This window comes from Hyposmocoma kahamanoa, unplaced genomic scaffold (genome assembly GCF_003589595.1).
Source record: "Hyposmocoma kahamanoa isolate Upper Pololo Valley unplaced genomic scaffold, ASM358959v1 212, whole genome shotgun sequence".
Lineage (NCBI taxonomy): Eukaryota > Metazoa > Arthropoda > Insecta > Lepidoptera > Cosmopterigidae > Hyposmocoma > Hyposmocoma kahamanoa.
Genome location: NW_020653733.1, coordinates 1,123,047 through 1,150,514, shown reverse-complemented (window position 1 = coordinate 1,150,514; position 27,468 = coordinate 1,123,047). Strand labels below are relative to the sequence as shown.

General features: G+C 37.5%; 2 protein-coding genes across 5 annotated transcripts in view; one reads left to right on the top strand and one right to left on the bottom strand.

The window, feature by feature from the left end:
- LOC113227662 overlaps positions 1-7,650 on the top strand; it is a 30,473-nt gene extending 22,823 nt beyond the window's left edge. For 2 of the 4 annotated variants that reach the window (XM_026460627.1, XM_026460626.1), the window contains exons 11-15: positions 398-527; positions 995-1,121; positions 2,466-2,579; positions 4,867-5,049; positions 7,245-7,650. In XM_026460627.1, coding sequence (XP_026316412.1) covers positions 398-527; positions 995-1,121; positions 2,466-2,579; positions 4,867-5,049; positions 7,245-7,420 — 730 coding nt within the window. In that variant the 3' untranslated portion in view covers positions 7,421-7,650. Of the gene's footprint in view, positions 1-397; positions 528-994; positions 1,122-2,421; positions 2,580-4,866; positions 5,050-7,244 lie in introns of those variants that run through there. The other 2 variants (XM_026460628.1, XM_026460629.1) reach the window with 2 other exon arrangements.
- Positions 7,651-18,747: 11,097 nt separating this feature from the next.
- LOC113227653 (ATP-binding cassette sub-family A member 2-like) overlaps positions 18,748-27,468 on the bottom strand; it is an 83,331-nt gene continuing 74,610 nt past the window's right edge. The window contains exons 6-12 of the mRNA XM_026460615.1: positions 26,021-26,162; positions 25,061-25,158; positions 24,488-24,636; positions 22,967-23,149; positions 21,632-21,777; positions 19,421-19,533; positions 18,748-19,116 (exon numbers count right to left, since the gene is read on the bottom strand). Of these exons, the coding sequence (XP_026316400.1) occupies positions 18,994-19,116; positions 19,421-19,533; positions 21,632-21,777; positions 22,967-23,149; positions 24,488-24,636; positions 25,061-25,158; positions 26,021-26,162 (954 nt within the window). The 3' untranslated portion in view covers positions 18,748-18,993. The remainder of the gene's footprint in view (positions 19,117-19,420; positions 19,534-21,631; positions 21,778-22,966; positions 23,150-24,487; positions 24,637-25,060; positions 25,159-26,020; positions 26,163-27,468) is intronic.

Genomic DNA, 27,468 nt, shown 5'->3' with positions numbered 1-27,468 from the left:
TTTACTAGAGATGAGGTACATCGATAAAAAGTTTTCGATAATTTAATCAATACATGCGGGTATTCATTCTCAAAGTATGAATTCTAATCGTAGGCAATGAATTAATGTGTCAGTGTTATTACTTTTTTACAACCTGTAAATTAATGATAAATGTTTTTTTGAAATTTTCTAAATTGTTTACATCGTTCAGAATACGCCAGAAAAATAGATCTATAAGACATATATTTGTTTCAAAAATCAAATACACTTAAAATCTATCGACTTTATCTCATCCCTATAACAACAAATAAAGTGTTACAGGGATCACCCTAGTCTGCGTTTAGTATAGAAAATGCTACCGGAGTGTTTCGGAATACGAGAAAACAGCAAGAGAATTGAACCTTGAACCTCCTTGCAGGTTGTTCCACCGCACAGTCACCGGCGTGTTCAACTCGCTCAAGACGGCCGTGGGGGCGGAGGGGGACGAGGGGGGCGGCGACGGCGGCGACCAGGAGTGGACATACGTGTGCACCTCTCTCGAGCTTAGCGTTAGTATAGTGCATGGCTGGCATAACAGTGGCTTTCTAGGTTTTTTATTATTCTTTGTCACTCGTGGTAGCGCGGGAGCTATACAGGGAGCACTGCTCGGCATTTGTTTACGTCACCGAATCAGAAATGAGGAGATTCGTAGAAGAAAGAGCAAGTTGAGGTGGCAGCGGGCAGGGCACATAGCTCGTAACTGCCTCCGTGGCCGAACGGTTACCACACCGGATTGCCACGCAGAGGTCCTCGGGTTCGATTCCCGGGCCGGAAGAAATATTTGTGTGGCCTACATTTATTTCTCCCGTGAGTTTGGGTGTAATTTGTGGTTGTCTATGTGTGTGTCCATGGCACCCGCGACACAGGGTTTCCCTAGTGCGGGGCTATGTTGAGTGTGTGCGTCATTATTATTAGTCTGGAACTGTTTGGGTTGAGTGACATGACGATGGTGAGGTAGCAAAGTGCCGTGTGGCAGGTGGGCGGCGCGGTGTCGCGGCTGGTGGGGTCGCGGCGCGCCTTCGGGCACGTGGACGCGGCGCTGGACTCGCTGCGCCACATCGCGCCGCCGCCGGCGCCCGCGCAGCCGCCGCCGGAGGACTTCGGTACTGCCGCTCTTTCTCTCCTCCTATCGATGCCTTACTATCTCAGAATCGTGTCTTCTAAAGAGTGATTATTCAGGAGATGAGAGAGAATAATTTCTATTTATTTAAAATGTCTTATCAAGGATTTGGATGCATTTTTACATGTATATATTTAGGATTACAATCCATTTTTTGCAAATCAGTAACTTTGTGTTTTAAAATACAATTTTGAGAAAGTAAGGAGACGATATGACGACCTTTGGACGAGGAGGTCTCAGGCTCGATTTCCGGTAAAACTAAGTATCTGGTTACCTCACACTGTAAGACGTCTTCCTGTTAATTGAAGATTTTACTCAACTATTTATATTGATAATAGTACATTATGTGTTAAGGACGATAAATAAGAAATTACTAACGGGGGAGTATTAGGGGCTTTCATAACTCGAGTTTCGTATTTTTTTACCGTCCGTGATACGTACAGTGTTTTTCTTCACATTTGCGAGGAAATAAATACAATGTTTATTTCTTGTAAGAATAAAATATATGGTTCACAACACATCAATTATGGATTTTGCATATGGTTGGTTTTTTTTTATCAATAGATGGTCAGCCTATTCTTCCATAGTTAATACAACTCGAACTAAAATGTTGTAAAAAGCTTAGACGCATACAGCCACCATATAAACATGATGGACTGTAAAAAAAATGGCTAACTTTTTATACAGAAAATAATTAAAATTAAATAAAAGAAATTCTTTATAACAAGTATTTAAGTAGTATGTAGCTGGATTGCAATAAAATTTTTGTTTAGATAACATTTTAAGGGAATGTTTTAATTTTGAACTTAAGCATCATCCTTGCTTGAATTTGAACCTGACCTGTGTAACGAAGTATGTCGTGCTACAAATTAAAAAAAACTTACCGTGGGAACAAAAGAGGCCCGAGGGTTGTATTTGGGGCATTATAGTCAAGTTAACTAGAACACAATGATACTATTTAGGAGCAAGTGTGATGAAAAGATATTTTATACTATTTACTTTACTATCAGGCCCTAAATAGTAGTATAACGGACAGCAGAACTAGACGGTATTTTGATTATACGGCCCTAGGGCGGCCACTGCGCCCGTCACCCTGAGATATAAGTTGACAAGTCCCACGTGCCTTTAAAATCACCAGCAACCTTACCGTTCAAAACCGCAGACGGCAGAAAAGGGTAAGGTGGCAATACTTCCATGGACGAATTCTTGCACAAGGAGCTCTACTGCTATATAAAAAAGCAAAATGTATTTGCGTCATACTAGTGAATAAAGAGTGTGTCCAGTACCCGTGTAACGGCCAACGGCCAACGCCGCGGCGGTGTTGCAGAGGAGTGGTGCGCGGCGCTGGGGCTGCGCTGGTGCGCGTGCGCCGAGGCGGGCAGCGCCGCGGGGCTGTGCGCCTCGCACCTGGCCTACCGCGGCGCCACGCTGCTGCTCGCCGGTGCGGACCCCGCTTCTCTCGCTTCGACGCCCCGTCGAGTCTATAACCAGAAACAGAGACAACTTGTTAGAAAACTATTCTGCCAAATCATTACGGTGACAACTGCGCTCCGATTGGCCAGCCCGAATTCGAAACAATTGACGGGTGGCGTCTATTGATTCACTTCAAATCGACCAGTTTAACTTGAGCTTTGTTATAATGGACGAAAATTGGAAAATTACATATTTAATATTTAATTACCGCTGACATTTGACCACCACCGTATGGAACAGCACGCCATTGTTAGAGATATTATCTTTATTACAATAAATGCAGAATATTATTGGAATATACGGAGGCGTACACACAGGTCAGTTGTTGGCGCTGTCTATATTTCAGTGCAAACGAGACTTGATACTTATAAGTTATGTATCGCCGATGAGTTACCAGGTACGTATGGCCCTTATTTCGTCTCTACTTCTGGTTATAGACTCGTTGAACGTCCCACTTTTCCTTTAGCAGTAGAACCTCAAATGGCTTTGGTTGATTTCTCATAACAAGAAAGTGTTGAATCTACCACTTTGGAAAAAATATGTAGTAAAATTTACTTACTTCGAAATTTTACAAGAAAACCGCTGTATTCAATGGGTAATTTTACATGTACCAATCGACCCCTCCTACGTAAAGTATCGTATGTCGAAATTGCCAAGTTTATAGGGGAGCGTTTTAAAGTTCTGAATTCACTGAAAGAGTGATCACCATAGATCATCTAACCGATATCTAGGATTTTATAATACTCTATGTGAGTAATGAGCTTTGCCGAATAAAACTGAGAAATACTAAAGTCACGTGTTATGTTCGTTTCAGTGAATTCAGAACTTTAAAACGCTTCCCTGTAAACTTGGCAATTTCGACATACGATACTTTACGTCGGAGGGGTCGCAATGATTTTTTGTTATACCAACTGACTAAATAGAAGACGTATATTATATTGTATACATATTTCAAATAGCTTTAATTTTCCGTTGATAAAGAAATCAATTTTGAAATAAGCAAAATGAATCGTATTAATACGGGAAAAATTTGAATTCGAGATGAGGATTTGAATTCGAACTCTTATGTTACTAAATGTACACTACTTAGTAGTTAAAGTCATAGATGCATGTTGCCACAGCTATTCGACCTCAACCGTTCTCCCACTCCGCTATCACTACTATTGAAACAACTTAAAACAATTGTTACTCAGATAGGAAATGAAACTATTTTTCCGGATTTAAATAGCGTATATTTGTTTTTTCAAACAAACCGAGGTTTCGGGCCCTTTACAGGTCCCATGGTCACAGTTGACTGAGGTGGTACAGTCTTCAACCAGTTATGTCTAATATTGATGCAAACCACCCTATTTTTTCCACTATAGTTACAATAGTTATTAATTAAGTACCTTATTTTTAATTTTACAAAGAAAACATTCCAATTTACGCCACATTAAGTTTTACAAATTATTTTATTGAATGAATTTTTATTAAGTTCAATTTATTATTAATTATTTATAGAAATTAGAAAAAACTAAAACATATTAATTAGTACTGCAGTCTTATGTCTGTTTGGGATTTTTCATTAGAGGAAATATTGGATCCCAAACTGGTGGTACGGAGAAACCATCTTCCCTGTTGAAATTAGGATGTTTTTAATTTCAATGGCCTCTCGCAGTATCCTGGGTAAATAACGGACTTCTTTTGCAAGGACCTGGGGTTTGTCAAACTTCATTGAATATGTAGGTTTATACATGACATGCTCGCAGACTGCAGACTTGTTTACGCGACGGTGTGTTTGACATCAGCTATATGTTCTTTGACGCGGGTACAAATACTTCGCTTTGTTTGTCCAATATAAGAGAGACCGCACTCACAGTCAAGCTTGTAAACTCCTGCATCCTGTAAGGGGATGTTACATTTCACGGGTCTCAGGAACTGAGAAATCTTCCTCAGGGGCTTGAAATAGGTCTTGATAGATGCACGCCTGAGGACTCTTCCGATCTTGTCTGTAACACCTCTCACGTAAGGTAAGATGGCAGGTCTTCGCTCGACTGTTGGTGGTTTCACACAAAAAATAGGGTGGCTTGCATCAATATTAGACATAACTGGTTGAAGACTGTACCACCTCAGTCAACCGTGACCAACGGACCTGCAAAGGGCCGAAACGTCGGTTTGTATGAAAAAACAAATATACGCGATTTAAATCCGGAAAAATAGTTTCATTTCCTATGTGTAACAATCGCAAATACCTAAGAACTCGAATTGTTACTCAGATTTTGCGGAATCCTTAATAAGCCAGCAGCTGCAAGGCGTTGGTCCGTGGCTGCGCGCGCAGGTGTTCGCGGCGTTCGAGAAGATGCACGACGAAGATAACTCTACTGCGCCCACGCAGCTGAGGGACTTTGACATTGACGAAACGTGTAATGTTATAATGGAGAAACTGGCCAACTTGCCAGGTCCGTATTTGTTCAAGGTTTATTTAAATATAAACTTATGACGGTAATTGTTAATTTGCAAAAAAATAATTGTAGTGTGACAAAGTTTGTAATTGGTTAAGTATATAGATTTGTAAAGATCAATGGCGAACTCCTATATAAATTTATGTTGGCATAGTTTGTGTTGCATCTGTTTATGAAAAATATGTGAAAATGCAGAGTTGAAATTCCTGAACAAATTTTGTTTTGGGTTTACTATTCGGAGAAGTCAGGAATGAAAGATATTCCAGTTTGAAGTTTTGGAGGTTATGTTTTACATAATTGAATAAAATTAACTACAGAAGCTTTAAACTGAGTTCATAGAAGCCGAATGGTGCCGTGGGTTTGTGATTGTGATGTGGTGTGCCGAAAGTTTAGAGGAAATTATTTCATATAATGGTATGGTAAAAAAGCATGAAACTTATTCATCCATAACAAAAGAAAACTGAGTTAATAATGGTTAATAGATACTGGTAACTGTGATACAAATTATTTTTTTAATACAGTTGCTGAAAACGTGGTATTTTTCGTAGTACAAATTGTGCGGAAAGTTGGATTTTTCGCATTGGTGCTTTTTATTTTTTATTTTTTTTATTTGCTGTTGTTTCTAGTCTTAAATATAGAACTAAAGAATTTGAATATTTACTTAAGAGCTCTCATGCCAAAAAAGTTTTGACGTTGGCTCCGCCCAAATTTGTGAAACAAATATATGCCTGAAGTTCGCGTGACATGCGACAGGAGATGTTGAATTTTGCGCATTAAAAGTACCAAATTCGTTTTAGCGGAATAACTCTAAAACTAAAGGGATTAAAAAAAATCCGTAGTGACAGTTATCGATCATGCATAAATATAATTAATTATCAAATTTTTGTTCTAATAACCTGTAGCATTTCGAGAATAAATTGAAAAAATGTGAAAATTAGAGGTCATTTCGTGATTTTTATCTATCGAGGAAACTTTATTGTTTTATGTTTCTGATTAATGTCTATGCTTGAATATATCGTGTAGTTACTCATACAATATTTTATTTTTAACTTTAAAGTGGATATACCCCTCTAAAATCAAATCGAAGATTAATATTTATGTGCTTTGTGACGTAAGTCATTCGTCATTAAAACTTATATTTACTTACAAACATCTTATTTGTTTAAATTGCATAGGTGTTTTATAAAACAATGGGTTACATTTAAAAATACCAAAATATTTTCCATAAAGATGGCTGATTGAGCATTAACAATGACCGGAGGTGAGTATTACGCGAGACCGCTGCGCGCCGCGCCACTAAAATAGAAATTTTAATGTGGCTGAATACTGGCAACAGTTGCCATATTGAAAAAGTCGGCCAAGAAATGAGTTTTTTTCTAAATACTGTCTTATTTTACTTTAAATGTAGTCTTTCCGCAAATGTATTAAAAAACGTCGTTTGAAACACGTGCGGATTTGTGAAAATGACAAATCGTGTCTCTGGCTCGCCTCTGGCTCGGGCCAAGAAGCCTCGAGACTCCTGAATAATGACTAACTTTCCACACTTGTATCAAAAATAACTATTTTGTGAAACATGCTATATTTCGTCTATTATAGCTAAGTTAAACTGGTCGCTATGAAGTGAAACAATTGACGACACCCGTCAATTGTTTCGAATTCGGGCTGGCCAATCGGAGCGCAGTTGTCACCGTAATGATTTAGCAGAATAGTTTTCAAACAAATTAAATGACATTACGTCTCATTTCTGGTTATATGTACTCGATGACGTAAACTAACTTAATGTGGATTTATCTAAACGTAGATACAGATTTTGTTGACATCTGTCCGGAAGTATTTACATACTTAACAGTCATGTGAATTTTATTTTAAATAATATGTGTTTCTATTTTCAAACTATAGGCCTTTAGTAGAATTCGAAAGAACTTAATGTATTTATTTTGTTCAAACTTGTAATTATGACATTTGAAGACGCTAAATAATTCTTTTAACAATGATTTCACCATTGATCTTTAAAAACTATACAGTTTTGGTTAAGAGCAAGTCCTAGGGAAACGAACTTTTTTGAATTGGTAGTCTGGGTGTTATGGGTAGTGCCCCGAACTGATCTCCGTTGCTCTGGTACTCCTCATATAGGGAATTCCTTAGTTTGAGACTAGGTTGTGTGTCACATTATTGCCTCATCTTCCTTCCAGTTCCAATGCAAAACATCGTCGGTGAAGAAACCCTGTCATCTTCCGTGCGTCTGATAATCTGTAGTCTGAGCCACCAAGAGCTGAACAAGGAGCTGACGTGCCGGTTGCTCGACATGGCTACGCTGCATTTTCACAAGGCTGCAGGCTTGAGAAACCCGTCCTTTGATACTAATTAAAGTGGAACAGTCCTTACAGTCGTTACAGTGCCACAAGCTCACATGAGTGCGTAAAGGGTTATTTGTACAATACTAACAACCATATACTGACTTCGGAAGAAATAAAGGCACAAGTAGCAAATTCTAAAATCGGTGATAAATATGTTTAAATATTTGCAAGGTATTGAAATTTTTATTGAATTGATATTCAATTATTTTTTGTGACGAGCCGACGTCTTCTAGCATGCCATGCCAGACGTTATACCAACTAATTCACGGAACGAACGAATTTTTCTATGTGCTTGTTGTCGTGTCTTTGTATTGGTTTTTCAACGACTTTTTAGCCGTAGGGCCATCTATGAGAAATCTATGATATTTCGTTACCCAATTAGGTACTTTTGCAGCTACCAGCCCCGGCTAAAGATGTCGGCTTATTTTTTATTACTGCTTGTTGGCAGAAACTGCCTCCGTAGCCGAACGGTTACCATGCTGGACTGCCTTAATTGAATTTAATATTAGTACGGCCTACATTTATTTCTCCCGTGAGTTTGGGTGTAATTTTTGGTTGTCTAATAATAGGCAAGGTGTACTTTCACAAGAAGCTCTACTGCTACTAAAACCTAGTGTAGTGTAGTACGTTTGATATTAAGTAGTTTATTTATCTTATACATACCAAATGTTTTATACAGAAACTTTAAAAGTCCCTTAATTTTCTATTTAACTTAGTTGAAAAAAAAATGTTATTACTGCATATAAAGAGCATAACCAATTTAAATGCGAATTTAAGTACTTGACTCACAAATAAAACTAAAGGGCATAATTCAGCTGTGCCCTTGGACCTTGTAGTATATTGAACAAAAAAAATAGATAGATTTTTACCTAGATTGTAACTCAAATATCATATAAATTGCTACTTGTGCCCTTTTTAGTTTCGAGGGCAGTATATTACTAACACCATGAATAACAACCTGTTTCAGGATTTTTTACAGAACATAATAAATTTACCAAAATTATAGTGCTATCTGACATTTTTTAGGTCTGCATTAGGTAGTAAGTCTAAACGTCCTCCCCAATTACCTCACCCCCGCTCCTGCGTTTCGCATCAGACTGGTATTTACGCTAGCGTTTTCTATTGTCACCGGTTAGTAATATTATAGTCCTGCGAAGTTGTTAGTATGTTACAACCATTGCAAGTTCATTTGACGTTTTTCAACATGGTATCTTTAGGTCATGTTTTTGTTCATGTTATTGTTTTTTTATCAGTTTTAATCGATTTCTGTTCTTCGATAACAAGAAATCACAAGGAATACAATTTAAAAATTCTGTTAATATTAACATATTTTGAACGGTAGCCATCGTATGTAATGTCTCCTTTTAAGTCGACCATTGAGTTACAGTACCAGGCTATAAATATTGCACATCGGGAGAATCCTGAAGCTACGAATGTTCCCGAATGCTGTTGCCGCGTTTATAACTTATTGCATTAACAACTGATGTATTTATGACAATTCAAGAGTCTAGATACAACCTCAAATGGCTTTGGTTGATTCTGCATAACAGCGAAACTGTTGAATAAAATTAAGGATATACACTGATACAATAATACAGAGTGAAAACACGATGCCTAAAAATGTTCACGATAGAAAAAAAAACTAAGGTCGAAATTGAACAAGAAAACCTCAATATTCAATAGGTGCTTTACATTTACCAATCATTTTTTTATATCAACTGAACTGAATAGAACACACATATACATTTTTCAAGTGGTTGTAATTCCGATTGTAATAAATAAATTTTGAAATAAAACCAGTGCCCCTGTCACACTATTCAAGCAAATTGAACCGTATTAGTACGGGAAAAATTTTAATTCAAGCCGAGGTAGTATAGACTCTTAACATGAAACTTTATTGTCAATATGTGATGTCAAAATCATTGATATCGTTAATATAGTTTCTTGATTCGTTATCTTAAATACTTGAGCGAATAACACGACAATATATCCCATTCGTGGGTTCCGAGTTTTCCCGATGTGCAATATAATAATATATTGTACATCGGGAAAACTCGTCATATTATGACCTCATACTGTACTGACGCGAACAACTGGTTTTACTTAAATTTTTAACAAAGACTTATGTAAATGACGTTTAATATACCAGGTTCCAAAATTGTATACTAGTTTTTGATCAATCAAACATCGTTTAAGCTTAGGGCATTTAATTCTGAAAATGAAAGATAGCTCGAATTGTCTGTGTATTTTTCAAATCTAAAATCTCTTTTATACAAGATTTCGGACTCTTTACAGGTCCCATGATCACAGCTGAATATCGATGCCTTACTTTCTTGAACTCGACGATATGTCAGCTTAATATAGTTTCATTTCCAATCGTGAAAATCTGAGAACTCGAATAGTTGTTACCAAAGATTTTTCCGCTCATTTCAAAGTTAGTTCGCTATATGGCCACCTTATTGGTTAAACCATTTAATGTATGTATCTCGAAATATTATTACTAGAAAAAATTATCTGTCCATAGAAAATATCTAATACGCGGACGAGTATTCGTGGGTAACTTTAAGGCCATAGTTAGGCAAATAAATATTTAAAAAAAATCTAGCATTTCAGAATAGTTGCTGTTGGTTTTTGTTGGATATATTTCGGAGAGTATACCAAGGAACTTTAGAATTTAGTACCATGGTCTCCATTCCTTCTTCGGTCGCCTGGAATGTTCCTAAACACTCCATCATTAATTCGTTTATATTAGAATCGTTTTACTTTAATTATTAATACAAAGATCGAACACAACAAAATTCTCGAACCTGCGACCGCGGGATTCCGTCCCCACCGCTCTTCCAACTGCGCTACATGTAGAGTTAGCAGGTTGACGAAATTCTTCTATGTGTCTGTTATGGATCATTATTATGCATTGAGTTTTTCGGCTTTCGACGCCATTTGCTTTTTCGATTTTAAGTGTAATTTGCTTGGCAATGAAATAAAGATTATTGAAGCAATGAAACATTCCCAGTATCTTTCCCGATAACCGTAATTTATTTAACGTATACCACCGTCGGTTACTCACCTCAGGTAAGATTGAGTGAAGCTTGTGTCTATTTAAAGAATATATACCAAAAACCATTGACTTACAATTATATGGACGTCAGGTCCGCGCTAAAAAGTGTCCGAACTTATAGGGCGTTAAAATCGTATACAGAGCGTCATTCACGCTTTAGTCTTCGTTTGATCGACTGACAGCGAAGCAAGCTAAACTAGACAGTACTGCGATGACATTACAATTTAAATTCAACGTTTTAGCTTTTTCATATTCCTTTACATGTCACTACGTTTAAATAGGTTGACTTGGGACATTTTTTTCGTGGTTTTTGTATTAGACCCGTCGTCCATTTATTTGTAAGTCAATGCCAAAAACTGAATAATTCTTAACCGTAAAGCCGTCCATACATGGACAGAGGCGTTTGCTCTACATTTACCATGTCCACTTATGGCTTGGACTTTGATCTCGTTGTTAACACTATTTATGCTATTTTTCTGTGTAGTGTAAATAAGGAAAATAAACCTTTATACAAAACAATTTAATTACTTACTTTTCTTTTGCACTTTTACTGTTTGTGTATAGTTTGTGAAATATTATTTGGGTCCAATGTTATCGGCTAGGGCAACCCATCTTTAGTGTCAATAGGGTAAAAAAAACTTGTTTGATGTTTTTATTCCGTTTGGAATAAACGGTCTTGATACTTACTAATGGGTACAGGTGTTCCACATATTAAGTATATATACGTTTTTGTTCAGAATATTGGAAATATTTGTAATGAATTGTTATTTTTTGTGATTATTGTAATCTTTCTGTCAATATCCATTGTCATTGCTGTTGTGTGTAACATCCCACAGCAAAATCATCAGGGGCGGATTTGCCCTAAGGCCCAGTAGGCCCGGGCCTAGGGCGGCCAATCGTGACAAAGAATTCACCGATGATGATAAGAAACAACTCAAAGTACCTAAATATTCTAAAGGCTCACGCACATTACGCTGCACCGCACCGTATTACAATAATCTTCCTAAATCACTCGTACATTTCGACCCCTCCTACGTAAAGTATCGTATGTTGAAATTAACAAGTTTACAGGGGAGCGTTTTAAAGTTTTCAATTCACTGAAATGAGTCTAATTTTAATATAAATTGTGGTTGTTCACCTAACCGACAAATCTGGGATTTTATAATACTCTATGTGAGAACGAGCTTTACCGAATAAAACTGAGAAATGCTAAAGTCACGTGTTATGTTTAACTTAAAAACGCTCCCCTGTAAACTTGGCAATTTCGGCATACGATACTTTACGTAGGAGGGGTCGATTTTATGTATTATGTAATGTATAATCACTACGTCTGTCTGATCGCTATAAACTCAAAAACTACTAACGAGTGCTGGTACGGACTACATGGCCTGAGGCCTAGGGCAGCCAAGACTGCAAATCCGCCACTGAAAACAATGATCACATGATAAGTAAGCTTTCCCACTGAGTTACCACAGCTTTGACCGATAAATTTGTTTTTTTTTTTACATGCAATACCTTTCACACGTACAGTGTAAGGGTGGCTAATGCTGTAAAGAGCCAACTCACCCTTTTTCGTGTATTATGGAGTAGCTTCAAAGTTTTATCAATAAGTCGAATGGGGTCAGGTAATATTTCGCGAAGAATAACAAACAGATAATTATCATAAACTACGTATTTTAAAGAGGTGTGGGTTACTGCAATATTATTTTAGCTTTAATTTTACCAAAGCGTTATTTTTGTCAAATTTTACGTTACATTAACCTTATTTCTGATTAAAAACCATGACATTATATTGTATTTTCGTTATCATTTGTAATTTTAATAGACATTCCTTGTTATTAAAAAAAACTTTGAAATAAATGTATGCGATGAAATAAAAGATGATATTTTTATAAACCTTCCGTTCGTATATTTATTTAAACCTAGCACATTAAATATCACAGTCCTCACATTAACAGTTAGATATTAAGTACAATCTACTTACAGAAATAATGTGGTTAATTTTAACTTGTATGACCGTTAAAACTTAGCGAGGCCGGCCTTATTCCTGTGTCACCGTAATGTGTCACTAAAGGCAAGAGTTCATTTATAAATTTACATATGCATTTATAGTACGATGATATTGTACATCATGACGATTTTACTCCACTACTTTGTTATTGATACAAAGATGAACCGTTTATTCCCAGTAGTTCCATGTAAACATTCCACGTGGAACAATTCGCCATCCCCGGACAATAAAATGATAATCGCAACAAAGTAATATTTCAGGAAAAAAATAAAAAACATGTTTTCATTGATAGGTTTGTAAATACTGAACGTAGGTAGATGATAGTTAGCTTTAAGGAAACAATATTTTGTGTGCATTCTATATTATAAATGAAACAGCCGTAAGTTAAGCCAAAATGGAGATATTTCAATAATAAATAATTAGTCAAATTCAATCATCAAGTATTGCACCGTTGACTTACCATTTTATTCTACGGGTTGCAATAGTACAAGTGGCGAAGATAATAATTATACAGGGTGTAAATTTGAGACGGGGCAACAAGGCCACCTTCATCGTTGTAGTTACAGGAAAACGGTTCTAGAAGACTACCCATGAATTTTGAAGATATTTTGATTGGCATTCACAGATTTTGAAAAAATGTCAGTAAGATAAAAGGCAATTTGTACAAAACTTTTTTTAGGCCATTCGATCCGGTCTCTGGTAAGGATCAATAGTCTCTATGGGACCAACTGAGGTAAGAGTACTTGAAATATCAGAAATCGGAAAAAGCTTTTTTAATAATACAATGTTATTCAAATTCAAAAATTTTACACAAAAAAAATGCTTCGATCTCATATTACTCGAACCTGCGTCTGTATGGCAAACTAGAGCCACGCTCTACCAGAGCTACAGATTGAATTAACAAACCTTATTTTGCGTAAAGCACAGGCCACACTGCGAACGAAGCTAAGCTAACTTAGCTCAAGTAGTTGCATGCAAAGTTAAGCTAACAAAATACGTAGAAAGTAGTGACGTACTACACTATGGATACGTGCGCGGGTGAAAGGCGGCAGAAGGGCGATATATTTTGCATAACTTAGTGGGATCATTGGGTTAGATTAGTTAGCTCGGTTAGCTTAGGGCGCGGTGTGAAGGGTGGGACGAGAACCGACGACCGTATGCCATCAGTGTGGCCCCACACACTGCAGGCTAGTCCGGCGTTTGACGAGCAGCGGTCAACCCTGACCATGGTGCGAGTCATAGTCGGCAGCGAGAGGACGTGGAGTGCGGTGGTCTCCTTCTGCACCGATATATTGTCGCGGAAGGAGGTGGCAGTGACAGTGAACCCTGAGTGGCAAAACGTGGGCTTTGTCACTTAATGGATAAGGGTTCCCGGGTTGCCACTAATTCCACTAACGACGGAGTGGGGACGGTAAAGTCTCCCAGATGTAGGTCCGCAGTCGCGGGCAACCGTCGGGGCCGTGAACCGTAAACCACGTGGACACAGCCACGTTTCATGCGGAGTGTGGGAATATCCGGGGGTTTTTAGTGAGTAGGAGTCTCACATAATCACCGCGGCTCCCCGTGACGCGGTGGTATCCATGACGGATTTTTCCCCGGAAAGAAAAAAAAAGACGCGGTGTGAACCGAAGTATGAATAGATACCCCGACTACGTGGGCTAAGCTACGTTAGCTTAGCTTCGTTTGCGATGTGGCCTGCGTTTAATCCCAAAAAGTTGGAATTATGTAGGTATTAGGTAATATTTATTCTAAAAGTGTGATTTGTATCATTATAAAAGTCTGTCCTATATAATATATACAATAAAAAAATGACAGTTATTTGTAAATAAATATATATATATATATGTGTATATATATGCTTAATATATATATATATATATATGCTTAGAATAATAACGCATAGAATGATAGTTTCATATCAAACGAACTGTCACAAGTGAGGCAAAAATCAAATTCATGAAGGCTAGTTTTAGTAGTAGGTTAATTTTCGGTTTTAGTGAATATTTATATAAAAATACAAGTTGAAACGCGTTACTTCCTTGTGGAATGTGATGTTAGTATCTATTTTGTGTTTGTCTGACGTATTTTTACACTCATTTTTCGCACATATCGTGTGTTTTAGCTAAAATTCTTAATCTGTTCGCGGTGCAAGTTGACCTTGAGCACTGAAGACCCGCCCGCTCGTGTAGGCCCTTTTGGCGCGCTTCAATTTGCCTCACTTAGCGTGTGCGGACTAGGTTTCTATGTGTTATTATTCTAAGTATATATGTATATAAAATTTTACAAGAATCTAAAAAAAACATGTCCGCCGACTGCTATCGTCGATATTTGAATTATCTATTAACAATGTAAAAAAATTGCACTATTAACTATGGCAACATAAATATATTTATCTCAGACATAGTTTCTTATGTTAATGTTAGTTTATAACTAAAATTCGACGATATAAAATTACAGGCAAAAGACGGTAGTTTGTGACTACGAGATAATAAGTACCTTTTTCTCTAATGCAACTATTTATCCACCAAAATATGTTAAGGCATGGACCAATAAGGCGAGAGGACTGGTAATCGCGGTATTTTTAGTGATAACAAACATATCATGTATACTATATCTAAAGTAGTTGATTGGTTTGCTGTTTACCCAATGTTAGAGAGACGGTTACAAACATTGTAGTTAGAAACGAAAAATCGAATCTGTGGATACAGTTGTATTTCTAGGTATAACGTTAGATGCTAAATTGCAATGGGGTCGACATACAAGTAAGTTATCAAAATGGCTCAGCTCTGCAGTGTACGCGAATAAAAAATACGGAAGCTTTCAGACATCGAAACCGCTAGATTGGTTTACTTCAGCTACTTTCACAGTCCAATGACATACGGCATTTTGCTTTGGGGTAATGCCGCCGATATTAATAGAATCTTTGTCCTGCAGAAACGTGCGGTTGGGGCAATTTACAATCTGGGCCCCAGAGTATCTTTGAGAGATAAGTTTAAGGAAAATAATATTCTTCTATGAAAATGTAATTTATGTTAAGAGGAATAGTAATTTATTTATGAAAAATAGTGACAGACATAACATTAACACGAGAAACAAAAATAAACTAGCTGTTCTTGATAGTTGTCTTCACAAAGTGACGAATTCATTTAAGGGGCAATGTATACGCTTCTATAACAAGATTCCGGTTGATATACAAAATTTGCCATTTACGTGGGTTAAAACTATAATGAAACAAAAACTTTATGCTAAAGATTATTATACAACTTCTGCGTACTTGGATGACAAAAATCCGTGGTAGTAACCCGTTTAGCTCATGAAGGTAGTCTCGATCTCTGATGTTTCAAATAAAAAAAAATATTGTAAATGTTATTTACAAAGAGCAACCCCTAGAGTTTCTTGCTCATTCTTCTCAGGGAAATCTGCCGTTTAACCATCTGTAGAGTTTAACCAATGTAATGATTTCAAGTGTAATAATGCTTACCTATGAAATAAGGATTATTTTGATTTTGATCAACTAGATGGCGCTTATTGCGTACATTTTTATGGATAATGCAATTTTTTTATTTTGTTCAGAATTAGCGCCAGTGTAACACATAATGCCATCTTGATAAGCATACCTACTTGTTAAAGTTCCGAAAATAATTTTAACTCATGTTTCAATAATATTACAAGGGAAAAAAAACAGACCGCTTATTTTTCATATTAAAGAAGAATTAATTGATATCCACAGTCACTTTAAACTACATCCAGGCTAGTGATCAGCGCCATCTGAATATAAGATGGGATTTTGAACTTTTTTTGCACAAAGAGTTACGTTCTGTAGTATGGAGATTAGCAAGCCTCTTCACTTATTGGTCTATGGTTACGACCATAGATAAGAATTTACTTTGTACTCGGAATAGTTACTTTTGTCCAAGCAGTCGTGGTTTGCCAATGATGCGTTAAATTTACGATAGCATCGGACAGTTTCTGATCTCCCCGTGGACCAAATTTGTACGCAAACATTATCTCTTACACCGTCACCGTTGTGCTATAATCAAACTAATTTTTGCACAAGACTATATCTACAAAAATAAAAATTAACTAAATAATTTCAAAAAAAGTGATATTTCTTAAACCGCCGTCCGCTAACTATACAACACGGCCAAATGACAAAATAATTTGAGATATCATACGAAACCTTTAATTTTAATTGTTTTTAAAAGAGAATTTTGTGCTATCTTTTGCTATTTAAAACGGATATTTGACCATTTGTCACTTAGCCTCGTTTTAGTTAGTGGACGGCAGTATACGTCGCCTGACACTTGCACTGAAGCTTTGAGATGCTTCTTCTTGTCGAGTCAGTGACAAAGTTCTTTGACTCAGCCACTTTTACGCCCCTTATCTGTTGCCTTTAGCAGGTCTTCACGGGTGCAGCTGGTCGGACACCGTATCCACAAGCACAATGGTTTTGAGTTGGGTTGATATATCCCCATGTTGTCTACATCGGCCGACTTGTAACCAGGCGGTCCAATCCCGTTCTCTGTCGGACATCATCCGAAACAATTACGGTCAAAGAAGCTCTACCAAAGCTCAGAACTCTACCAAATTAAAAGACGTACGATACGAATAAAGCTTCATACTTGACATTTAACTGGTTACATATCAGTAATAAGAAATGACATTTTCCAGAAATAATGTTTGGTCGAAATTTCATAACCTCGAAAGTAATTTTGAGAGGACAATGTTTTTTTCTTTTAAACCTAACTTAACCTAACCTAACCGAACCTAATCGTGTATTTGCGATAAACATTCAACATATCCTGAAAGAACAACTATTTCGTTATAATTCGGTTTTCGGTGTAATGAAAATTCGAACAAATAATTGTCGACTTTGGGATAGGTTACCCTTTTCACTTGGTCGATTATTTCTTATTTGACAGTTTGTTTCGGACGGGTGCATCCGTACGTCGGATGATGCATATCGGACGGAGAACGGGAATAGGCCCCCTGACCCGGTTCAGGGATTTCCATATTGACTGACCACTGCAACTCATGCCCGGGGGTAGACTTTAGCTTTAGAAGGTATTAGCTATTAGTTCTATGATTTTGTAAGGAACGTGCAAGTTACTATCAGCGATTGCCTAACCAAAAACGTGTTGTTCCCTTAAAACTGAGCCAAAGAATGTATTATTCTTGAATCGGGGGAGGCTAAATTTGCATTGCCACGGCATAGAAGTGAATGTAAGTAACGAAATTGTATATAGGATAATTAATTTTAGTACAAATTAAAGTACAAATTACGATACGGCCACCTGGGGGTTTATTCCCGTTCTACTCAAGTTAAAGTTTAATTTGAAAGAAGCATAATGCGAATGAAAGAATATGTCACGAATTGACAAGGGACTGGTACGAGTCAAACCGGTATCTTGATATTTGTAAGAAATATCATCTTTTGTCATTAGGGGTACGACGTCAGATTGCAGACCTAGTATTTTTACGAAAAATTGCTTCTTGTGCCTTGGACTCCCGTAACTCGTGTCCAAGATTTCTCTTACAGCCCCTACAAAGACCCTTAGGTTTAATTTACTTCTGTGTGTACCTCCGGTCTGTTATAACGTATCTCTTGTGTGCAAGTAACAACTTCAATATATTGTCCAAGCAAGTTGATATTGCCCTTTTTAAAACTAGTGTTGCACCGGTAAAGCGTTTTATTCGTGGTTTGCTTTTTGACGAGTAAGTGATTACTACATTTTGCGAATATGTTACCTATTTAGTGTAGTTACTAATTATTGTTATGTTGGGTTATTTTTCGAAAAATTTCAAACAGAGAAAATTTTTCCGGTAAAATTCCCGAAAAATTTGAAAAATATAATTTCGACGGCTCATATTATTGTTCTACGATTAGGATAAAAATTTTAAGTTTTATATAGCGTGAATTTTAAAATAAACTTGTATAGCTAAGACTCCACCTAGAGATAAACGAGATTTAAAATGATTTCATAACAGCGAAAAAAAACCTTTTTAATGGCGCCATCGTTTTCGTCCAGTAACTTTAACTTTTGACAGGTGTCAACGTCAAATGTGAAAAAATAAAGGAAAAATATTGAAAAAATATCCGGATTTTTTTTTGTGAAAAATATGGTTTAAGAAAAATAAAAATTTCCATGAGCAAACTCTATTAGTTATATAGTTCTAATTTAATGCTCATTAATCAAGTTAAAGTATGTCTATCGGTGAGGACTTATAATTGGCTCTTCTTTATTATTTAAGTTCGTAATTGTTTCGGACGGATGTGGGACGCAGAACAGCAGTAGATCCACTGTTTTTAGGTCCTTTATTACTTTCTACGTTACACAATTACCATAAAGTTTATTATCCCTTCCACGGTAATGTAAATTAAGGGGAATAACGTGACATGGCCTAATAGGAATAATTAGTTTGAGCGTCGTTGCCTTAAGTGTAAATTTCTTTCGTATTCTAGAGTAAGTATTCTAGGCCATTGAACAATGTTTGACACATGTAAAGTCCTTGTATCATAGCGAGGTAATGTCACTTAGTTCGGCGCTGTCCCTACGCAAGGGCGTCGGTGAAGGCAGTGGCTCTATGTCCACCAGCTCCATTTCCTCCCCGCTTTTCTCCGTGAAGCTTAGGAACATCTGGAAATAGATTGATATACACTTTATTGCTCAAACACAAGAACAAAAACAGTACATAAACAAAACAAGCTTTCATCTACCTCAAAGGTTGTTTTTTTTATGAAGAACAAGTCGTGCGCCTGATGATAAGCGACACGCCTGTCCATAACAGTTGCAGTGCCACTCAGAGCTTGAAATTGCAAAGATCTGAGGGGCACAGCACTCTTTCACAAGGAGCTCTACTGCTGCTTAATAATGAATCTACCTTTTTTTACTTATTAAAAAAATGTGGAACCAAAGGGATGTTGAAATAAACGTGACGGACCTGGTCAAGCGAGCTTTGGTTGACAGTGTAATCTTCGATGTCGCAGGTGCTCTGCAGCTCGGCCATCAGCCGAAACACGTCGCTCAGCTTTGTCGTCACTTCTTTCTTGTTCACTGCAATTTCAATATAGTTATTTTTGATACAAGTGCGGAAAGTTAGTCATTGTTCACGAGTCTCGAGGTTTCTTCTAAGACTCGAGACACGTGAAAATGATAAATCCGCACGTGTTTCAAACGACGTTTTTTAATACATTTGCGGAAAAACTACATTTAAAGTAAAATAAGACAGTATTTAGAAAAAAACTCATTTCTTGGCCGACTTTTTTCAATATGGCAACTGTTGCCAGTATTCAGCCACATTAAAATTTCTATTTTAGTGGCGCGGCGCGCAGCGGTCTCGCGTAATACTCACCTCCGGTCATGTTAATACTCAATCAGCCATCTTTATGGAAAATATTTTGGTATTTTTAAATGTAACCCGTTGTTTTATAAAACACCTATGCAATTTAAACAAATAAGGTGGTTGTAAGTAAATATAAGTTTTAATGACGAATGACTTACGCCACAAAGCACATAAATATTAAATAAATATACAACCTCTTTAGTTCTATGTTTAAGACTTGAAACAAGAGCAAATTAAAAAAAAATGGAAAAGTAAAAAGCACTAGTGCGAAAAATCCAACTTTCGGCACGATTTGTAGTACCTACGAAAAATACCACGTTTTGAGCAACTCTATTAAAAATAATATTTTAATATCCTAAGGTCCCTATCACTCTCATCACTTCACAGTGCAACAGAGGCCGAGGAGCCAGAAAAGTTTTGTCAAATGTGCCGTTCCTTTGAACATTGAGCCAGCTCAGGCGAGGTACAACCTTTGGCCAGAAAGAGTACCATCTACATTTGTTCCGTCTTCTGAGAGTCTTCCTCCTGAACACGAAATTCCATGGCCGACCTGGAAGTCTTTAAATTGGCATCGGACTCAGGTTGATTGGAGCAACGACAATTTGTTCAGGTGGAGATTTTCGGATGGTTCTAATCTGGACTGTTTGTGAGCTGCGATTCAAACGATAGCCCACCCCATATCTGCCGTTCACTAACTAAAATGCGACTGCATGGCAAATGGTCAAATATCCGTTTTAAGTAGCAAAAGATAGAGCACAAAATTATTTTTTAAAGACAGTTAATGTTTTTGACTTATCGGAACTTACCCTAACGATGCATAATTGAAATATCATAATACAATTTGATTATTCTAAAACTGGGTGATGGCTTTTTATGATATCTCAAAAAAATATTTGTCACTAGCCACGTTAAGTTAGAGGACGGCAGCTTGAAGGTTTAATAATAATAACGCACACACTCAACATAGCCCCTCACTAAGGAAACCCTGTGTCGCGGGAGCCATAGACAACCACAAATTACACCCAAACTTACGAGATAAATAAATGTAGGCCATACAAATATTTCACCTGGCCTGGCAATTGAATCTGGGACCTCTGCGTGGCAGTCCGGCACGGTAACCGTTCGGCCACAGAGGCAGTTAAATTATAATAAGTTATAATACAATATTCTATACGACCATAGGGTATCTAGAAAAACACTTTTTCATAAAAAATTTTGAGTATACCTACTTGCCTAGGCCTGAAGCATGTTGAATATTTACTGCATTTTAATGTACAGTAGGCGTTTAGCGCTTTTCGAATTGTAGTTTGCTGGGTCTTAGGTGGTTAATACTAAATATTTATTTGCTTTGAACAAAAATTTACAAAACTATATACATGATAATCCGTTATAATTAGTGGTTGGACATTCGGATGCTAAATAATATACCTTTTGTATAAGGAACGTTTGCGCCTCAAATAGCATATGGTACATATGTACACATGTCTACAGTAAACTTAGAAAAATCCTTTGATCCGGCTGGATTCGAACCAACGTCTTCCAGCAAACCGTGCCAGACGCTATGCCAACTATGCCACGGAAAGAACTCATGAATTTCTATGTGCTTGTTGCAGTTAACGACTTTCTTTGCAGTAGCGCCATCTATGAGAAGTCTATTTCTTCACGAGCGTAAATGAAATTAAGTATTAAAATTATGTTTAACGTTGCCTACATGTCATGACACTGTTTACGAGCAAGGGTGATGAAAAAGGTATGATGTTCAGGTTGTATTACATCGTATAACTGGAGCGTAATGTGAAAAGGACTGACCAGAGGCGTGCACGGGCAGCAGGAAGTGTATGACGCTGTGGTGCAGCACCTTGAGCTGCGCGTGCGGCGCCCTCTGCTTGACGCGCCGCCACGCGTCGCGCGTCGCGCTGCGGCAGCGGCACGCCACCACAAAGCCGCCGCCGAACCTGAGAATATTTCTATTATTGGCTGTACCTATTTAGTTATAAATAGGTATATATTAGACAGCATCATGTACGTCGCTTTGGTACACAAATAAAATAATAAACTACGGTACCACAAATACTCAAACCCGAGACACTACGCCAACTTAATTTTTGGACATGTTCTGTTTTTATTGTGTTTTTGTTTCTTTAGTTCTTTTGACGAAATTAGTTCTTTTTTTAATTTTTTTCGAATTTTGTTTTTGTTTCTTTTTTTTTTTCACAAAACTCTGGGAGCTTAGTATGACCAAAAAATAAAGTTGGCTTAGTGTTCATTCGAAGTATCGTTATAGTAAAGTTAGTTTTCTACATTGACCCGGCCAGGGATCGAACCCGGGATTTCAGAGATAACGATATCATGAAAATTGACGTGTACGTTCTTCGGCCACGGGTTCTCAAATGTTAGGCTTAGTTTGTAAAGTTTCACTGATAAATCAAATACTTCGGTTTCAACACTGAACGAAAGAAGGAAGTACAAAGAGCTGTACTGAGCGGGATACATAGAAAAATGTATAATATAGTATTTATGAAGGTTCTAGTTATACCTCTAGTATTAATTGAATGAAACTTGGGACATTTGAGTATTAAGAAAACTATTTTTATTAAACAAATGTCCGGTTTCTATTTGTTTTTTCAAATTAACGTTTCGGACTCTTCGCAGGTTCTGCTGTCACGGTCGACCGAGGTGATATTAGTTATCAAACAAGGTCGTTTTATTTTTAATTTGGTAAAACACATATTCCAATTACTTATCAAATATTGTGAAAATTATGTGATTTGCAAAATATTTGGTAGATCTGTTAATAAAGTAAAATATCATGTCATATCGACTGCGAACTCGCAACCGGTAGTGTCTAAATTTTCTGAAGATTTAACTTTTTAATACCGTTTTATAATATTTCGAGAAATTCCATTTGAGATACATTTAATTTTGGCGCCAGAATCGACTTCATTCAACTCGTACTAACTAACCAGATGATGCGTCAGAATGACGCAACGAAATATCTTCATTCAGTTATCAAAATTGAGATAGTACCGGTTGCCGGTTCACAGTCGATGCGCCTAAAGCGTTTTCGGGTTCACTCTGTCCCAACGGATTTCGGGCTTGCGGGTGCGGTCCAGAAATACGCGAGCTGCAGAGCGAGAGACGCACCTGCCGAGGCAGGCGTCGAGGTCGGCCAGCGCCGCCAGCCGCGCGCCGCGCAGCAGCGCCACGCGCGCGGCCAGGCGGCGCGCGTCGTCCAGCGCGTGCGTCGACAGCAGCAGCGCGCGCCCCCCGCGCCCCGCCGCGCCCGCGCCGCGCCGCACGCACTCGCGCGACCAGGGGTCCATGCCGCTGCAACGCGATTAGTAGTTACCACCACCGCGACCAGCAATAGAGACGGAAACTCGTTTCATTGCCGAATCATTACGGTGACGACTGCGCTCCGATGGGGCAGCCCGAATTTTTAAACAAGTGACGGGCGTCGTCGTTTAGCTCGAGCTTTGCCATAATGGGCGAATATATACCGAAGAAATGTGATGCCGTTTGTTTTGTAATTAGAAAGAAAGAAAGAAAGAAAGAAAGAAAGAAAGAAGTTTATTCACTGAATTGAAACACTACACACACCTATATCTAAAATTACAACTAAAAAGAAAACAACAAGTGACTTATTAATTTAAGTTAGTAAGTGTGCGTAGTGGCTTAAGCGAGGAAAAGGATACGACTCAGCAATATGTCTGTCTCGGTCGAAACAGACGCTGATTTTCAGTCGTTCCTGTATCGGCGTCGACTGAGTCCCGAGGAAATGGTACATGTATATCCTTCCTTTCAAGCCACACTACACATTTACGACGTACTAGATGATGATTAGACACTAATTAGATGTTTTGCTGTTTTTCCCACGCCACTGAATGGAACAGCCGAGATATTATCTTTATTGCAATACATACAGAATATTTTTGGAATGTACGCATACGTACACGCAGGTCAGTTGTTGGCGTTGTACTATTTCAGCTTTCTAATTTATGATTTCAGCCCAAACGAGAGTTAATATTTAAAAGTGATATAACACCGATTTGCTTGATGAGTAGCCAATCATGAATGGCCCTTATTTCGTCTCCATTTTTGGTTATACGTACTCGATGTGCGTAACAGATGCACCACATTCATACAAAATCGAAATTACCTCCGCTAAAATAGCCTACTGAATCTAACTAACGACACCGGGAGCTCCCTACAAGGAAAAAGGAACCTAGCCACTCACTCGGAGAGTAAAAATAACGCTACCCGCCGTATGCAGTCGTGCGGAACCGAATACTCACAAATAAAAGACTTACATATATGAGCGCTTATGACGTCGGCACACTTAGCGGTAGGCACTTATCGCATAACCTTAAACAAGTGATGGAGCCCTGACGCAGTGTGGTAAGACGAGTACGGCTACGTCATACACGCGTAGCAGCTGTTTGTATTTATAAAAGGTCCAGAAAAGAGGATAAGATTTACACACAATAACAATAGATAACAATCGTCTACACACTATTATATATGTTTATACACTAATCATTTATACGTTTACTAATAATTTTTTTTAGTAAATATTAAAACAACAGTAAATTACACGAGTTTAGTTAAATAAAGTCTTACTGACGTACTGACTCAACCATAGATTTAGTATATGACTCAACTTACCTCGTGGGCTCGTCGAGCAGCACCACAGGCGTCCTGCCCATGAACGCAATGGCTGTGCATAATTTCCTCTTGTTGCCGCCACTTAAGGTTCCGTTTCGCACGTCCGCGTATTTACTTAACTCGAACATTTCCAATGTTCGACGAATTACCTGATAATTTAATACAAAGTGCTTAGTAAATTAAAGATTAATTATTATTAGCACTCGAATTACCTAAAGGACAATTTAGATATTAAAATCCTTCTGAATTAATTTCATAATATATTTTTACTAATAAATAACTTAAATGCTCATCAATTGAGCATCAGTTAAAAGTTGTTAAAATTTTCGCTTATTAACAAAGTTTACACGAGTCACAAATACCACCACTAAAAATGTATATACTTGACACGTGTTTCGTCTCTTTATAAGATATCCTCGAGAGGTGTTGATTGTTCGCTCGCCCGAAGGACGAGCACGGTTGGACTTATTTATGCCCCACTACCTCCACTAAAATCATCGTTATAATTTACAAATACCCCCAATCATGTTTTGGCAATCATCTAAAAATAACTAAATGGTATGGCAAACTAACCTCGTTCATGTCCGTTATTCCTCTCAGTCTGCAATAGAACTGCAGTGTCTCCCGTACTGTAGCCAGAGGGTCTATCGCGTCAGTTTGAGGACAATAACCTGTACAGGGAAGATCCTTGATATAATATTTTTATATACGTTTAGCTTACGTTCGGTAATTATGAGGTCATATTTACGGCCGCCTTTCGTGCAACGGGTTATTGACCTTGAGGTAGAAGGTCATAGTTAATAATACATTATAAAAATGTATAAACTGCGATAAAGCAGTAATTATCATATTTATTTTGCAGGAACATAATTATTTGACGATTAGCGCCTGTGGGGTACACGAAAGAAGCCTCCCCGCTCGACGTACCGTACCGTTTTCTTGTAAGTTTGGCGCAAGCTGGGCAACAATCAGAACCTTACTTCGATTGGCAAATCCTTTCTACACGATGGCATTGGCAAACATTGTCTTTGCCATCGACAAGATAAGAAGCGCCTGTTTAAAAACTACGAGCATAAAATTTGTGCGAAACTTAGCTATTTACGTAAGTAGGCGTTCACTATAAATATTTTCAAGACAACGGGCATGTTTTTTGATATGTGGATGGATTGAGAAAACGCTTCCTTAATATAACATAGGTACTGTGTTCGATTTTCATTGAGATCTGCTCTACTTAATAGTAATTTTCGAGTAACGTACAGTTTGTTTTCTCATACTTGCTTAACGGTGAAAGATGTAACTTATGAGTTCGAGAAATTTCATAAAGGGGAAGCTTCCAACGCACATGTGACCAGAGTGAGGTAAATGATGATCAAAATTAGTAAAAAATATGAGGTCATTTGAAATCAGAGACGCTGCGGGCCAAGTCTCTCATATATTATAGAGTATACGTAGTACTGGCGGTTTAAAACGATGTCACAGACGTTATTGATTCGTCGGTCGAAAGTACTGTGATTTACCTTAGCCAGCACTTACTGATAAGGCCTTTACAGAGTTGTAAATGGTTGGCCGGTTGTTCGTTGAGGTATATTTGCCCAGTAGTCGGTCGCGTTTCGCCAGTGAGCATGGCGAACGTCGTCGATTTGCCCGCACCGTTCTGTCCCAGCAGTGCTGTGCACTGGAATGTAAAAAGGGATAATACTTTACTTTTGCTTCGTGACAATAGCTACAATTAGTCGTGGAAAATAATTAAGTGTACTTTCTTTGAGTTTTCGAAATACATGCATAATAAGCAATCGGATAATACTTTACTGTTCAGGCTATTCGTTTGTGGAACGCTTTACCTTTGTTTATTCAACAAGCGAAATCATTGAATATATTCAAAAATATGGTAAAAATACACTAACTTAATTTAGTGTGACTTGGACTGCTTAGGTATTTTTAAGTTTTGAAATTACGTTTTAGAAATTTCATATTTATAGGTATAAGAATATATAGTAGTTTACGATATTCATATATATGTATTGGTTTCATTACTTATTTATAAATATATGTTTATTTGCATTTATTTATCAATTTTTATCTGTTGATTAGTAATTCCTCATATACCGCTGTCTTTTTCCTGTGAATTATATAATTACTTCCACCCAAAGGTTGTCTGGCAGAAATCGCTTGAAGCGATAAGACCGCCCATTGTACCACCGCTTATTTTTACGAGTAATTTAATTGTATTGTATTTGTTTCCTTTTTTGGTGTACAATAAAGAATTATTGTATTGTATTGTATTTTATAACATTTTTATAACACCAAATGACGGAATTAACAAGTCGTGTGTCTGGTACACTTGCAGTGCCACTCAGAACTTTATATCGCAAACATCTTATGGCACTGTTACTGCGCCCGTCACCCTGATACATAGTTGACAAGTCCCATCTGCCTGTAATTTTGCCCTTCCGAAGCGGAACGGAATAATGCTCTCATTACTGCTTGGAAGTAGAAGTAGGTAAGGTACTTCTCTGTAAGAACTCTTTGACAAGAAGCTCTACAATAATTATAACTATGTTTGTTTATTAAAAACGTTGAGCCAATCAATATGTTTGTCAAATAATAATGATTTGTATTTTTAATCAATAAATAAAATCTGATAATTACAATTTTTTTATTGGGTATGCAAATACCAAAGAGACAATGTGACCTTATACGTAGGCAGAGATGGGCAGTGAGTTGAAAGTCAATCAACCCACCCCGGTTTTTAAACAAACATCTGGTTTTAATCCATTTCTGCCCAAAAACGTGAGCAGAAACGGCGAATATGGATTACGGAATAATTCAATACTTATTACAAAATATTGATGTGAAAAATATTTTTAAACGAAACTATGCCGGAGCCATGGAGACATACATAGACAACTACAAACAAACTTAGGAGAGAAATAAATGTAGATCATACGAATATTTCTTCCCGCTCGGGAATTGAACCCAGG